Here is a 16,832-nt window from a genome sequence, read left to right as displayed (position 1 = left end):
TGCATGTATAGCTCCCAGCCTTGGTCACCCTGGATCCATGTCTTCGAAATCCCAACTATATCATATCCGTTAACTAACTGCGTATTCAATTCATCCACATTACGAATGCTCCTCGCATTAAGGCACAAAGCTTTCAGGTTTGTTTTTCTTTTCTCCCTTCCACCTTTTGCTTCTGCGCTCATTTTACGGCCCTCTGTCTCCCTGCATTACTTTAAATTAAATATATGAAATAATAAGCAACCTAAAGAGCATACAAAGTCAAGTCCTTTAGAGGATAGGTCCACTATTAATCTGCTACAGGATAACAACACAAGGTACAATGCTTACCCGAACTGGCCGTTGAGTACGTTCTGCAGTTAGGTGCCTGCTGCTGCTGCACTTCTTCTCCTTTAACTTCACATGCTCAGATTTAAATGCCAGGTGGTAACCATGTACATCTCCCTCAAGATGCTCAATAACATAACTCTCATTCGTAAGAATAATTAGAGCACTGACTCCAACAAAAGAGAAAAAGATGAGGATTAGCTCTCTTTTGGACACTAACTGGAATAATGCCACAGAGGACATTTAGCAACTTGTAGTCCCACCAAGGACTCTCACTTACTGCAAACACACAGCTATTTTGACGGCTCAAACATCACCATTGTCGCCACCTCCATCCTCAAGAGATCTTTAAAAACAAAAGAGTGACAAGCACTCTTGATGCAAATGTCAATAAATAAATATTGTACGTTATTTCTCCCTGGTCTTGTGTTCAGGTGGTTTAAGGTAAGAAAAGATAATGTGGCAGTTAAGTAATAAATGTACAGAACTGATGTTTCTTGATGAGAGTGCACAACAACATGCGCAGGTACTTGAAAATCTAAAGACAGGACACTCTCAAAGTTTGAAATTAAAACAGAAAATACTGGAAACACGTAGCAAGTCAGGAAGTATCTGTGGAAAGAAAATCGGTTTAGTTAACTGTCATGTGTACCGAGGTACAGTGAAAAGCTTTGTTGCGTTCTATCCGGTCAGCAGAAAGACAATACATGATTACAATCAAGCCATTTACAGTGCAGAGATTTAAGAGTGCGGAACGAATGTAAAGTGTGATTGTAGATCTGATTCTGTGGCTAGCACGTAAATAGTCAACTGGGTTGAGCGCCATCTTGGAAGCCTTCTAAATTAAAGTTCATATTTCACACCAAAGACTCCTTGCAGTACTGGGAAACAGAGAATGTACATTAGATTTAAGATGTGACAGGATAGGGGAGCAATGAACAGCACTAAAGTTAATCTTACCCAGTCCCATCTTGGCCCATATCCCTCGAATCCTTTCCTATCCATGTACCTGTCTCAATGTCTTTTAAACATTGTTGAGGTAACTGCCTCAACAATTTCCTCTGGCAGCTCTTTCAATATACCGCAAACCTCTGTGGAAAGGTTGCCTCTCAGATTACTACTGAATCTTGCCCCTCTCACCTTAAACCTATGTCCTCTAGTTTTTGATTCCCCTCCTCTAGGTAAAAGACTGTGCATCTAACCTAACTATTCCCCTCATGATCTTATACACCTCCATTAGATCATCCCTCATCCTCATGCACTCCAAAGAATACAGTCCTAGCCTGCCCAACCTCTCCCTGTAGCTCAGGATGTTCCCAGGGCTAGAGGGTCTGGGCTATCGGGAGACGTTACAGTTCCACAGGCGCAGGTGAGGCCACAGTTGGAGTATTGTGTTCAGCTTTGGGCATCCTGCTCTGCGCCTGTTGTAAGGTTGCCTCCACACCGGGGTGGCCCCTGCGGATGGCATTGTTTTACTTGTCCCGAAGAACGGCTGGGATGACTGCTTTATGGCCCTTGATTATAATCTCGTCCTGAGACCTTCACTGGTGAAAACATGGCCGACATAGTTAACCTCTGTGACCCGAAATCTGCATTTCAGGGGGTTGAGCTTGAGATGAATGCCTTTAGCATGGTCTAGTACTCTTTTTAGATTGGCATCATGCTCAGCCACGTCGTGTCCGGCAACGAGAATGTCATCGACAATGACGGCGCATGGATACCCCGCAAACAATTGTTCCATTGTGCGCTGGAAAACCTCGCTGGCAGAGTTGATGCCGAAGGGCATTCTCAGGAATTTGTAGCGGCCGAAGGGGGTGCCGAACGTGGTGAGGTTGGACGAGTCAGGGCCCAGTGGGATCTGCCAAAACAAACTTTTGGCATCCAGAATGGAGAACACAGGTGGTAACTCACATTTCACTGTACCAATTGGTGCATGTGACAATAAATGTGAACTTGAACTTCCCTTCCAGCAGTTCTATGGAACATTAGAGAATCCTTTAGGAGATGAGGAGGAATTTCTTTAATCAGAGGGTGGTGAATCTGTCGAATTCATTGCGACAGAAGGCTGTGGCGGCCAAGTGAATAGATATTTTTAAGGCAGAGATAGATAGATGCTTGACTAGTAGGGGTGACAGGGATTATTGTTGTTGTTGTTGTTGCAGGAGCTCCGGAAAAACAGGTCACCAACCTATGACCTGCGACCTCACGACGATGTCGTCCACTGGGCCCGCGGCCGAGCCTCCGAGGCTCGGAAGTCGGGTCACCGCTGCCGGAATGCCGCCACAGCCCCGATGTCGGGTCGTTGCCGCCGGAACGCCGCCACAGCCCCGAAGTCGGGCCGCCACCGGAACGCGGTCACAGCCCCGAAGTCGGGCTGCCGCCGGAACGCCATAACGTCGCCACAGCCCCGAAGTCGGGCCGCCGCCGGAACGCCGCCACAGCCCCGAAGTCGGGCCGCCGCCGGAACGCCAGTACAAGTGAGTACAAGTGTTCAGAGAAACATTCAATGATGTGCCCTGGCTCAAGTAATATGTTTAAAACCCTACTGGCCCATTCCAAACATTTGAGCATTTGTTATGTACTTTATGTTTAAGAGTTGCACCGTGGCACAGCTAGTAGGCTTACTACCTCACAGCTCGAGTGAGCCAGATTCAATACTGAATCCCAGTGCTGTCTGTGAGGAGTTTACACATTCTTCCTGTGACTGCATGGATTTATATATAACCATATAACAATTGCAGCACGGAAACAGGCTATCTCGGCCCTTCAAGTCTGTGCTGAACAATTATTTTCCCCTAGTCCTATCCTGGGATTTCCTCTGGGTGCTTTGGTGTCCTGCCACACCACAACTATATGGGGGTTGGTAGGTTGATGGACCACTCTAAATTTGCTCCAGTGTGTAGCTGAGTGGTAGAATCTGTGGAGTGTTGATTGGAATGAGGGTAGAATAAAATGGGATTAGTGTAAACGGGTGTTTGATATGCGGCATCAACACAATAAAGTTTCATGAATTAGTTAATATTCACCTGAGTCCTGAACATATACTTGCTGCGACTTGGGAACCAAAATATCCTCGCACCGTCCCCTCATAATAACATCGATTCTAAAGAGAAAACATTTAAATATTTTAAAGAAGCTGTAGTGTTTTGGGGAAAATAGAAATTTAAATCAGCAGGTGGCCATCTTACCCATTGTGTTCAAGCCAAACATGAACAAACCTGCGCATTTAGCTACAAAATTGAATTTTCTGACATTAACACAGACAAACCTGCATGTCTTTGGACAGTGGGAGGAACCAGGGGCGCCTTACGATTGGCAGCCCCGCCAGTCTGTATGTTTTTTTTACTTAAAAAAAAAATTGTAGTGTGTGTTTAAAGTCTGTGTAAATGTTTTCCAGTTTGTTTTATGTGGGGGAAGGGGGAAGGGGGAAGGGTCGGGGGAAACTTTTTTTTTCAGTTTCTTACCTTGCCGGGGATGCGATTAATTTTCGGATGGCATTCTCGCTGTGGCCTACCATCAATGGAGCTGGAGGCCTCCTCGGACTGACCTTGGGCCCCACTGCAGGCTGTGGACTTACATTAGATCGATCCCTTGCCTGATATCGCTCCAACCGCGGCCTGCGGTCTTTCCATCGGGTGCTCTCAGTCTCGGGAGAGGCCGTGGATGTCGTGAGCTCCAACGTCGCGGAAGGTTCAACCAGCACCGACGAGAGGATCGATCGACCGGCGCGGGGTAGCTGACAATCCCCCCGATGGAGGAGCTGATCACCTCGACACAGAGGGCCCAAACGCCGCTGGCTACGGGAGTCAAGATCATCCCGTCAACGGAGGGTTCGAGGCCCCCGGCCGCGGGAAAGCAAAGGGAAGAGATTGAGCTTTTTTTCGCCTTCCATCACAGAGAGGAATGTGGAGGAGTCTCTGTGATGGATGTTTATGTTAAAATATGTTTTGTGTGTTCCGTTGATTTTTATTTGTATGACTGACTAGGCGGCGGCGCGTCTCTGGCTGCAGCGGCTCTCCGGCAGTCCTGTTTGTTTTGTGTTTTTTGTGTTATTTATTTTCGTTTTGGTTAGTCTAGTTTTGGTTTTTAGTTTCTGTTTTGGGGGGGGTTGAAACGGGGCTTGCTGTCTCTCCCTGGGGGGAATGCGACTTTTTTGTCGTATTCCCCTTCTCCGCCTCCGTCTGCGCTGAGGCCTAATGGCGGAGCTGGCGACCTCGAGGCTCAGGAGGCAGAGCCCGCCAGGACTCGCACTGGGCTCGCTCCCATGAGGATGGCCCGGCTCGGGGCTGGAACAGTGCTTTCGTGAGTGGCTGTGACGCTCCCGGGAGGGCGGCCGGCCCGAGGAAGGAACGGTGCTCCCGTCGGAGTGGCTGAGCTCGGGGAGGTACGGCGTTCCCAGCCCGAGGGAGGAGCGGCGCCCATGTCGGGGCGGCCCAGCCCGAGGGAGGAGCGGCGCCCATGTCGGGGCGGCCCAGCCCGAGGGAGGAGCGGCGCCCATGTCGGGGCGGCCCAGTCCGAGGGAGGAGCGGCGCCCATGTCGGCGCTCCCAGCCCGAGGGAGGAGCGGCGCCCATGTCGGGGCGGCCCAGCCCGAGGGAGGAGCGGCGCCCATGTCGGGGCGGCCCAGCCCGAGGGAGGAGCGGCGCCCATGTCGGGGCGGCCCAGCCCGAGGGAGGAGCGGCGCCCATGTCGGGGTGGCCCAGCCCGAGGGAAGAGCGGCGTCCATGTAGGGGCGGCCTGGCGCGAGGCTGAGACGGTAACGGTACTCACGTGAGGGCGACCGGCTCGGGGCTGGAACGGTGCTCCGGTGGCTGGGACGGTGTTCTGGCGGCGGTGGCCTGAGTCCGGGGTTCGGCCGCGGGCCAGCGGCTGCGTCAGCAGGACTGGTGGGCGGCAGCTTCGACCACCCCGGGCCGCGGTGTTTGAGCCGCTGGACAGTTGTAACATCGCCCGGGGGGTATCGCCTCAACGCAGAGGGAGAAGAGGAGGGAAGAGACTGGAGACCTAAGACTTTTGCCTCCATCACAGTGAGGAGATGCTGGGTGGACTCACTGTGGTGGATGTTAATATGTGTTTATTGTTGTTTTTTATTGTATTGGATTGTATGTATGACTGCTTCAATTTCGTTCAGACTTCGGTCTGAATGACAATAAAGGCTATCTAATCTAATCTAAAAAATCTAATCAAATGAAATTCCTCGTGTGTTGCAAAACATACTTGGCTAATAAAATATTACTGTGATTGTGATTGTGACCTGACCATGAACTTCAACTTTCCAAAGCATTCTAACAGCAATGTCAAAAATATACAGTGAACAGCAGGAGCCGCGTGTCAATACCACGTGCCAGTTTCAGAAACTTCCAAAGCAAGAACAGATAAAAATTGAATAAACAAAGTGAAGAACGTCATTAAATGAACAAAGACTCTGACCTGCAAATGGTAGAAATTAGTTGTTTTTTGACACAAAAGGTGGTGAGTGCCTGGAGCGTGCTGCCAAGGATAGGGTGGTGCCATTTAAGAGGCTTTTAGATCGGCACATGGATATAGAAACATAGGAAATAGGTGCAGGAGTAGGCCATTCAGCCCTTCGAGCCTGCACCGCCATTCAATATGACCATGGCTGATCATCCAACTCAGTATCCCGTACTGATCCCTCTAGCCACAAGGGCCACATATAACTCCCTCTTAAATATAGCCAATGAACTGGCCTCAACTACCTTCTGTGGCAGAGAGTTCCGGAGATTCACCACTCTCTGCGTGAAAAATGTTCTTCTCATCTCGGTTCTAAAGGATTTCCCCTCTATCCTTAAGCTGTGACCCCTTGTCCTGGACTTCCCCAACATCGGGAACAATCTTCCTGCATCTAGCCTGTCCAATCCCTTAAGAATTTTGTAAGTTTCTATAAGATCCCCCCTCAATCTCCTAAATTCTAGCGAGTACAATCCGAGTCTATCCAGTCTTTCTTCATAAGAAAGTCCTGACATCCCAGGAATCAGTCTGGTGAACCTTCTCTGCACTCCCTCTATGGCAATCATGTCCTTCCTTTGATTTGCAGGGAATGGAGGGATATGGTTTATGTGCAGGCAGATAAGAGTTGGTCTTGGCATTGTTTGGCACAGGCATTGTTCCTGTGCTGTAATGTTTTCTGTTCCATGACCATGACAGATGATGTGTAACTAACGTGATTAAGCTTTTTGAGGTGATGAGGACGATTGATGAGGTAAATAAGCAACAGGAGCAGAATTAGGCCATTCGGCCCTAATCGTCTACTCTGCCATACAATCATGGCTGATCTATCTCTCCCTACTAACCCCATTCTCCTGCCTTCTCCCCATATCTCTGCCTTAAATATATCCACTGACGGTCTCCACAGCCTTGTGTGGCTATGAATTCCACAGATTCACCATCCTCTGATGATAGAAATTCCTCATCTCCTTCCTAAAGGAACCTTTAATTCGGAGGCTATGACCTCTGGTCTGAGACTCTCCCACTAGTGAAACATCCTCTTCACATCCACTTTACCTAGGCCTTTCACTATTAGGGAAGTTTCAAACAGGTTTCCCTTCATCCTTCTAAACTCCAGCGAGTGACGGCCCAGTGCCGTCAAACGTTCATCATATGTTAACATTCATTCCTGGGATCATTCACGTATACCTTCTCTGGACCTTCTCCTGTGTCAGCGTATCCTTCCTCAGATGTGGGGCCTACAATTGCTCACAATACTCCACATGCGGCCTGACCAGCACTGTAAAGTGCCTTGGCATTACATCCCTAGTTTTGTATTCTAGTCCTCTCGAAATAAATGCTAGCATTGCGTTTGCCTTCCTTACCAATGATTCAACTTGCAAATTAACTTTTTGGGAATGCTACATCAGCACTCCCAGGTCTCTTTGCACCTCCGATTTCTGGATCCCCCCATTTAGAAAATATTCTACGCCTTTATTCCTACTACCAAAATGCATGACTCCACATTATATTCAATCTGCCACTGCTCTCCTCACTCTTCCAACCTGTCTAAGTCCTTCTGCAGAGTCCCTGCTTCCTCTACACTACCTGCCCCTCTACCTATATTTGTATCATCTGCAGACTTGGCCACAAAGTTTTCAATCCCCTCATCCACAGCATTAATATACAACATGAAGAGTAGCAGCCCCAGCACCGACCCCTGCAGAAAATGTTGTCTGCATGAATTTTGTAAAGTATTCGATAAAGTCCCCCCGGTAGGTTACCCCGGAAGATTAAGATGCACGGGATCCACAGTGACTTGGTTGTATGGATTCAGAACTGGTTTGCTGATAGAAGACAGAGGATTGCGATAGAAGGACAATATTCAGACTGAAGTCTGTGACCAGTGGAGTTCCCCACGGATCTATGTTGGGACTTGTTAATGGTGATATATATAAACAACTTCAAGTTCAAGTTCAAGTGAGTTTATTATCATGTGTCCCTGATAGGACAATTAAATTCTTGCGTTGCTTCAGCACAACAGAACATAGAACTTGGAAATATAGTTGGAATACTATGTTGGAAATATATTCCAACATAGACTTGGAAATATTTGTAATTAAGTTGGTAAGTAAATTGGTGCAAATTACATCAACATTCATTGAGTTGCGGGCAGTGAAGAAGGCTGTCAAGGCATACAATGGGATTTTGAATAGTTATCGGAGTAGGTGGAGTAATGGCAGAAAGAGTTTAATCTGATCAAGTTAGCTGAAGGCCCGTGACTAGTGGTGTGCATCAGGGATCAGTGCTGGGCCCATTATTGTTAGTGGTTTATATCTATGATTTGGATGAGAATGTACAAGACATGATTAGTAAGTTTGCAGATGACACTAAAGTGGGTGGTATTGTCGAAAAGCTAGTTATCAAAAATTACAGCAAGATCTTCATTAGTTGGGTAAGTGGGCTAATGAATGGCTAATGTAGTTTAATGTGCGTTTCGCATTTTGGGAAGTCAAACCAGAGCAGGACCGTCACAGTGAATGGCAGGCCCTGCAAAGTATCTAGGAGACAGGTGCACCATTCCCTGAAACTGGCGGCATTGGTGGATAGGATTGTAAAGAAAGCTTTTGGTACATTCGCCTTCACCAGTTAGGGTATTGAATATAGAAGTTGGGATGTTATGTTACAATTGCACAAGATGTTTAAGGAGATAAGGAAAAAGATTAAATAGGAACCTGAGGTGAAATGTCTTCACAAGGAGGGTGCTGGGTGTATGGAACAAACTGCCAGAGGAGGTAATTGAGACAGATCCAATAACAACATTTAAGACACTTGGACAGGTACATGGATAGGAAACATTTGCAAGGATATGGGCTAAACGTAGGCAAATGCCCAAAATGGGCATCTTGGTTGTCATGGATGAGTTGGGCTGAAGGGCCCGTTTCTGTGCTGCATTAGTCTAAGTGTGAGGTATTGACATTTTGGGATGGTGCAGGATTTGAAGAGTATTAGCTCCAAGTAGAAACAAGGAACTGCATATGCTGGTTCCCCCCACATCCCCTTTCACCTACACACTTACATCCTTTTCCTTTGGCTTCACATTTCACTGCTTTTCTCCTCTATCTTTGTCTTTTTCATCTCTGGCCTTTGTCCAACCAACCTCCCTCACCTGTATCCACCTATGCCCCAAAGATTCCAAACTAAAGCATTGCTTATTCATGTTCTCCAAAGATACTGCCAGATGCACTGAGTTACTCCAGCACTTTGTATCCTTGTGTCTACGACTTATTCACCTGCTATTTTCAATTTTGCTGGCTCTGTTCTGGTATTATGGATGTCACTAATCATCGAGTCACACATTGTGGAAACAGGCCCTTCAGCTTACCTTGCCCACATCAACCAGGCTGCCCCATCTACACTAGTCACACCTACCTCCATTTAGCCCATATCCCTATATAGAAACACAGAAGTTAGGTGCAGGAGTAGGCCATTCAGACCTTCGAGCCAGCACCACCATTCAATATGATCACGGCTGATCATCCAAAATCAGTACCACGTTCTTGCTTTCTCCCCATATCCCGAGATTCTGTTAGCCCAAAGAGCAATATCTAACTTTTTCTTGAAAACATCCAGTGAATTGGCCTCCACTGGCCTCTGTGGCAGAGAATTCCACAGATTCACAACACTCTGGATGAAAACATTTTTCCTCATCTCAGTCCTAAATGGCCAACCACTTATTCTTAAACTGTGATCCCTTTCAGATAACCATTCAGATAATGTCTGAAGAAGGGTCTTGACCCGAAACGTCACCCATTCCTTCTCTCCAGAGATGCTGCCTGTCCCGCTGCGTTACTCCAGCATTTTATGTCTACTTTATGTCTACATTCAGATAATAACCTGCCTTCTTGTTCTTGCCCCCAAAGTGGATAACCTCACATTTATCCACATTATACTGCATCTGCCCACTCACCCAACCTGTCCAAGTCACCCTGCAGCCTTATAGCATGCTCCTCGCAGCTCACGCTGCCACCCAGCTTAGTGTCATCCGCAAACTTGGAGATGTTACATTTAATTCCTTTGTCTAAATCGTAAATATATATTGTAAATAACTGAATCCCAACACTGAGCCTTGCGCACCCCACTAGTCACTGCACTATAAACCTATCTAAATGTAACTTAAACGTTGCGACAGTACCTGCCTTCACTACCTCCACTGGCAGCTGAATTCATACATCCACCACTCTTTGTGTATAAAATTTACCCCACAGGTTCCTATTAAATCTTTCAGCCCTCACCTTAAACCTATGTCTTACTGGTTCTCAATTCCCCTACTCTGGGCAAAAGACTCTCCAATTAAGATCCTGCTGCAATTTTTGACAACCATCTTCACTAGGTAAAAAGACCAAGCGCAGGCTCGACGATCGTTTCGCTGAACACCTCCACTCAGTCCGCCTTATCCTACCTGATCTCCCAGATGCTCAGCATTTTTACTCCCCCTCCCATTCCCAAATCTGACTTTTTTGTCCTTGGCCTTCTCCATTGTCAGAGTGAGGCAAAAATTTCGATTGGGTAGCTTACATCCCAGCGTTATGAACATTGACTTCTCTAACTTCAAATAGCCCTTGCTTTCCCTCTCTCTCCACCCCCTCCCCCTTCCCAGTTCTCCCACCAGTCTTACTGTGTCCAACCGCATTCTATCTCTGTCCCACCCGCTCCCCTAACATCAGTCTGAAGAAGGGCTTCAACCCAAAACGCCACCCATTCCTTCCACCATCATCCTCTGCTTCCTTCCATGAAGCCAATTTTCTATCCATACAGCTATCTTACTTTGGATCCCATGCAATCTAACCTTCTATTTGAGAAAAACAAATTCTTCATAAAAGGAAGTGCTGCTTTCAGTAGCAGTTTAAACATTTAAAACAAACGAAAACAGTTCACACACAAGGGTAACAATTTGCTTGTTTGCTGGAATTCATAGATGTTTTTAATGTAATATTAAAACAATTAATAGTTTCAAAGTTTGTTTATAATCATTAAATATGCAACCTTCTAACAAGGGAAAACCAACTAAAATGTGGTTTTAATTAAATGTATTATCTCACCAAGGTGCTGTTTTCTTCCGTTGCCAAAGTTCCATTAGCATCATAGTACGATACCTGAAACCTTTCTGGAATGAGGAACCTGTTAACGAAACAGGTGGATTTTATGCAAGCAAGCCCTTCAGCCATTTTAACCATTGATTTCCATTCAAAGGTTTCAAAGTTCTTTATTGTCACGTGTACCAATATTCCAATTACCATACAACCATACAAAAAAAAAGCAAGACACACAACTACATAAAAGTTAACTTAAACATCCACCACAGCGGATTCCACATCCCTCAATGTGATGGAAGACAATAGACAATAGGTGCAGGAGTAGGCCATTTGGTCATCCACAATCAGTGCCCCGTTCCTGCCTTCTCACCATATCCCTTGACTCTGCTATCTTTAAGAGGTCTATCTAGCTCTCTCTTGAAAGCATCCAGATAATTGGCCTCCACTGCCTTCTGAGGCAGAGAATGCCACAGATTCACAACTCTCTGGGCGAAAAGGTTTTTCCTCATCTCCGTTCTAAATGGCTTACCCCTTATTCTTAAACTGTGGACCCTGGTTCTGGACTCCCCCAACATCGGGAACATGTTTCCTGCCTCTAGCATGTCCAATCCCTTAATAATCTTATATGTTTCAATAAGATCCCCTCTCATCCTTATAAATTCCAGTGTATACAAGCCCAGTCACTCCATTCTTTCAACATATGACAGTCCCACCATCCCGGGAATTAACCTCGTGAACCTACGCTGCACTCCCTCAATAGCAAGAATGTCCTTCTTCAAATTTGGAGACCAAAACTGCACACAATACTCCAGGTGTGCTCTCACTAGGGCCCTGTACAACTGTAGAAGGACCTCTGTGCTCCTATACTCAACTCCTCTTGTTATGAAGGCCAACATGCCATTAAAACAATAAAGTCTAATCTTCTTCTCTCTTTATTCTCCCGCGGTCGGGGCAGTCGAATCATCCGTCGGGGCGGTCGAAGCTCCTGTGGCTTGGAGTCCCTGAAGTCGGTCTCTAACCAGGGACAGCGAACTCCACGATGTTGAAGTCCACAGGCTCCCGTGGTTGGAGCTCCAAGGTCGATCCCCGACAACGATCGCAAGCACCGTAATGGTAAGTCCTGCAGGCTCCCGCGGTTGGAGCTCCTGAAGTCGGTCTCCAGCAGAGGCTGCCAACTCCATGATGATACGATACAGAAAAAAATCGCATCTCCATCGAGGTAAGAGATTTTTTTTAAAGTTTCCCCCTAACACCCCCCCCCCCCCCCGACCCCCCATATAAAACAAGCTAAAGAACACTAAAACATACATTTAACACATACTATTAAACAACAAAGGAGGAAGGGACAGACAGACTGTTGGCGAGACAGCCATTGCTGGCTCCACCCAGTTTCCTTCTTTACAATATGAGACAGCTTAGTCTACTTCCTCAACGTGCTTCCCATTGAATGCATATGCTAAAGAAGTTACTTCTTTACTAAAAGACAGAACATGGAATTTTACTTCGAAGTCACGTGAGTGACTACGTGAAGACCCCGTCCAGACGCACACGCGTCATATCGTCAGACACATAGCGGCTGTGACCGTGTTGGGAGGAGCAGAGCCCTCCAGGCGGTGAGTGAAAGAAAAAACCTGAAGGTATGTACTTTTACTTTCACTTTCAGGCCACTTTCTTCCGTGGAGACTATGTGCTGAGTACAGGCAAGTCTTAAACTATGGAGAAAGGGGGAAAAAGTAAAGGCGCAAATTGGGGGAAGTTTACAATTCTTCCTAAAAGAATGGCAAAAAATAACATCTGATGCATTTATACTGTGCAGTATTATGGGGTTTAGAGTTGAATTCTACCCACATTTATATCCTCCTACTCAACATGTTCCTAAGCGAACGCATGTTTTCTCTAAAGAAGAGAATAGAAACATTCAAGCAGGGCTTGAAATATTAAGTAGGGAAGGGATTATTGAAAAGACAGTTTACCAAAACCACCAATTTGTATCTAGCATATTTCCTAGAGCAAAAAAGGATGGTGGTTGTAGAATCATTCTTGATTTAACAAGTCTTAACCCTTTTGTACAGTATAAACATTTAAAAATGGAGACTTTTGCCAATGCTATGCAGCTAATTTCAAGAGAATGCTATATGGCCAGCATAGATCTGCAAGATGCATATTACTCTGTGGCTGTGCATGGCAATGATCGAAGATATTTAAAATTTAACTGGATGAATCAATAATGGCAGCTAAAAGCATTGCCTAATGGTTAACCTCAGCCCCTAGATTATTTACAAAATTGTTAAAACCAGTCCGAGCATTGCTAAGAACCCAGGGCCATTTGGTAATGGCTTATTTGGATGATATTTTAATTGTGGGTGACACTCAAGCTACAACAGAAGCATCAGTGTCAGAAGTCAAGCTCACATTTGAGAGGCTGGGTTTTGTAATACATCCAGATAAATCAATGTTGTCTCCAAATAAAACAATTGATTACTTGGGGTTCACTATCGATTCAGAACACATGATAGTGACTTTACCTAAGGATAAAAAGCTGCAGTTAATTGAGGGTTGTAGTAAACTCATTACAGAGCATCAACCATCAATTAGGCAAGTGGCGAGCTTACGTGGCAAACTAATCGCTTCATTTCCAGCTGTGCAGTTCGGTCCACTGCATTATCAGCAACTGCAGAGAGCAAAGGTACAGGCATTGAAAAGACATTCGGGGCATTTTGATAGGCCCATGCAATTACCAACAACAGCAATTGCTGATATACAATGGTGGATTAAGAGTGTCTCATATGCTTCCAGGAAAATTCTGGTTGAAACACCTGCTATCATTCTACAGACTGATGCAAGTGCGCTAGGTTGGGGCGCTATTGATACCATTACCAGCTGTGGAGGTAGATGGAATATGGAAGAGGTACCTTTGCTCGAAGCACATGGAATTAACTACCTAGAATTGTTAAGTACATTTTATGGGCTTAAAGCTTATTGTTCTAATGTGCAAAATCTGCACGTGCAGGTTCAGATTGACAACACTACGGCTGTAGCATATGTCAATCACATGGGTGGAATCAAGTCTTGTGACAGATTGGCAAACGTTATCTGGCACTGGTGTATTATTCGAAACATTTGGCTTTCGGCAATCTACCTACCAGGTAGATTCAATATAATTGCAGACACCAGGTCACGAAAATTTAATGACAATACGGAATGGATGACATTTTTTAATAAAATTGTTGAAAAATTTGGAATGCCAGAAATGGACTTGTTTGCATCTAGACTGAACCACCAATTATGGGAACCAGATCCAGGTGCAACAGCGGTGGATGCATTCTCGCTAAATTGGGGTGGAATGTTTTTATATGCATTTCCTCCCTTTTGTCTCATTAGTAGGTGTCTACAAAAGATCAAGCAAGATTCTGCTTCAGGATTGTTGGTGGTCTCAGATTGGCCTACACAACCATGGTACCCATTAGTGCTAAAAATGGTCACAGAACCTCTTATGGGTATTCCAAGACAAGAAAACCTACTTGTGCACCCTGTATCTGGTGATTGTCATCCTTTACATGATCGTATTGATTTGTTGATTTGCAGATTCTAAAAAGGCCATATCTCGGAAGAGGACTATCAGATCGCACTATGGATGTAATTGCAGCAGCCTGGAGGGATAGTACCCAGAAGCAGTACATTTCTTGCATAAAGAAATGGGAGGTGTTTTGCTCAAGGCAGAATATTTCATACCACACTGCAGACATCTCAGACGTTTTAGAGTTTCTGTCAACTGACGTGCTTAGCCTGCAGAGAATCCTTGGCATGGTAAACTTGGAAAAATTTATTCCTAACTTCAGTGAAATATCGGCCCCACTGCACCAGCTAACCCATAAAGACACTATTTGGGCCTGGCATGAGCAACAGCAGATACTGTTAAACAGCAAATGTCTTGTGCCACCACTCTCACCTACTTTAATTCTAAATTACCGGTCACACTGACTTGGGACGCCTCACAGTACGGTTTAGGGGCAGCCTATCTTCAAGATGATGGTAACAGCAACAGGTCTGTCGCCTAAGCTTCGCTCATCATGACTGACATGGGCCAACGCTACGCAGATTGAAAAGGAGTTGCTTGCAGTCGTTTTCGCATGCAAGATGTTTAACGACTTTATCTTGGGAAGTACAGTCAAGATTGAAAAGAACCACCAACCCCTGATCAGCATCTTGAACAAACCAATACATGCCTCTCCAGGACGCCTTCAACGGATGTTACTACAGCTTCAAAAGTATGACATTGTTTTGACCTACAAACGTGGCAAGGACATGCACCTGGCTGACACCCTCCTGCCTGCTTCTCGAAAAACCTGCGTGGGTCCGCCCTCACCAGATGACAGTTTTGTGGTCATGACTGTTTCCTTTATTCCCTCCTCCTGTTTGGAGGACCTGGTTACCCACACTGCTGCTGACGATACGTTACATTCCCTCTCCTCCGTCATTAAGCGCGGTTGGCCTGACAAGCATTACAATCTACCACTTCCTGTTCGGCCCTTCTTTGCCGTCCGTGATGAACTAGTACTACAAGATGGCATTACCATAAAAGGCCACAAGGCTGTAGTCCCTGCCTCTCTACACAGCAAGTATTTTGACGCTGTCCATTCAGGACACCCAGGCGCAGAAGCAACTGCCCTACGAGCAAAAAAACATGTTTTACTGGCCTGGCATGACTGATTACATTCATGAGAAAGTGGAATCCTGTGCAGTGTGCAACAGTTTGGCACCTCATCAACAAAAGCAACTACTTCTCTCACACCCGGTTCCTGCCCTCCCGTGGTCTACAGTGGCTACTGACATATTTGAGTGGCTTGGCAAGCAGTACCTGGTTCTTTTTTACTCCTATTCCAGTTATTTTGACATCTTCTTAGTGGTCCCACTTCTCACGGGGTAGTTCTAAAGCTGGCTCACCAATTCTCAGACCATGGAGCTCCTTGTCAACTGCCATCTGATAATGGCAGTCAATTTACCAGCCAGCACTTCAAAGGCTTTGCTGCACGCTGGGGTTTTCGTCACATCATCAGCAGCCCTGAATATCCTCAGTCGAATGGGCTGGCTGAACGTGCCGTCAGGAGTGCCAAACAATTAATGGAACGATCCCATAGAGCAAAATCAGATGTGTACCTGGACCTGCGCAACATCTCTCTCGACCCTATCTTGGGTTCACCTGTTCAGCGTCTGTTGTCAAGGCAGACCCGAGCTACATTGCCTGTGGCGAATCAGGCACTAGTCCCGCAGGTGGTCCCACCATCAGAGGTCCAGTCCAGGCTGCAGCAAAAGCGCCACATTCAAAAAGGGTGGTATGACAAAACGAGCAGACCACTTCCACGTTTAGCCGAGGGGCAAGTGGTGCGTCTGCAAACCGACAAAGGTCACGACCGCAACGGCGTAATTTCTGGAACTGCCCCATAGCCACGTTCATACTTGGTCAAGGCCGATGGCGGCACCTACAGACATAATAGGCAACATATCCTGCCTGTGCATGAGCCAGCACCACCTCCGTACTATCCTGACCGCACAAGTGTACTTCCATCCACATCCAGCGGCATCGGCCCGACTGCACCAGCATGACAACCTGTTTCTGACCAGTTACTTCACCTATGGCCACGCCGCCTCCACCTGTATCTTTCCTGTTTCGTCACCAGGAATGCCGTTTCAATCTCCAACACCTATTTCACCACCGATTGTGTCCACGGTGATGGATGGACTATACCGTACACGTGTTGGTCGTAATTGTAAGCCCACTGTAAAGTACCCGGGCTATGTTTGAACTTCCTCCAGTTTATTGCCATATGCTATGTATGCTTTATATAGTCAGTAGTTTTGTATTTGCATTTAATTCCTTAAGAGGGAGGATGTAGATTAGTGTCACTCACACTGTGGCTCCGCCCACAGGCTTATTCGAGAGCTCTCTCTCTCTCACTGTTAAACAAGT

At 46.2% G+C, this 16,832-nt stretch overlaps 1 protein-coding gene across 1 annotated transcript in view; it reads right to left on the bottom strand.

The window, feature by feature from the left end:
* LOC116989155 (disintegrin and metalloproteinase domain-containing protein 19-like) overlaps positions 1-14,414 on the bottom strand; it is a 78,453-nt gene extending 64,039 nt beyond the window's left edge. Inside the window, exons 1-5 of the mRNA XM_033046417.1 lie at positions 14,386-14,414; positions 10,871-10,949; positions 3,351-3,427; positions 909-936; positions 328-543 (exon numbers count right to left, since the gene is read on the bottom strand). Coding sequence (XP_032902308.1) covers positions 328-543; positions 909-936; positions 3,351-3,427; positions 10,871-10,949; positions 14,386-14,414 — 429 coding nt within the window. The remainder of the gene's footprint in view (positions 1-327; positions 544-908; positions 937-3,350; positions 3,428-10,870; positions 10,950-14,385) is intronic.
* Between the last annotated feature and the right edge of the window lie 2,418 nt (positions 14,415-16,832).

The sequence above is a fragment of the Amblyraja radiata genome, chromosome 1 (genome assembly GCF_010909765.2).
Source record: "Amblyraja radiata isolate CabotCenter1 chromosome 1, sAmbRad1.1.pri, whole genome shotgun sequence".
Lineage (NCBI taxonomy): Eukaryota > Metazoa > Chordata > Chondrichthyes > Rajiformes > Rajidae > Amblyraja > Amblyraja radiata.
This window is presented reverse-complemented; position numbering and strand designations above follow the sequence as displayed.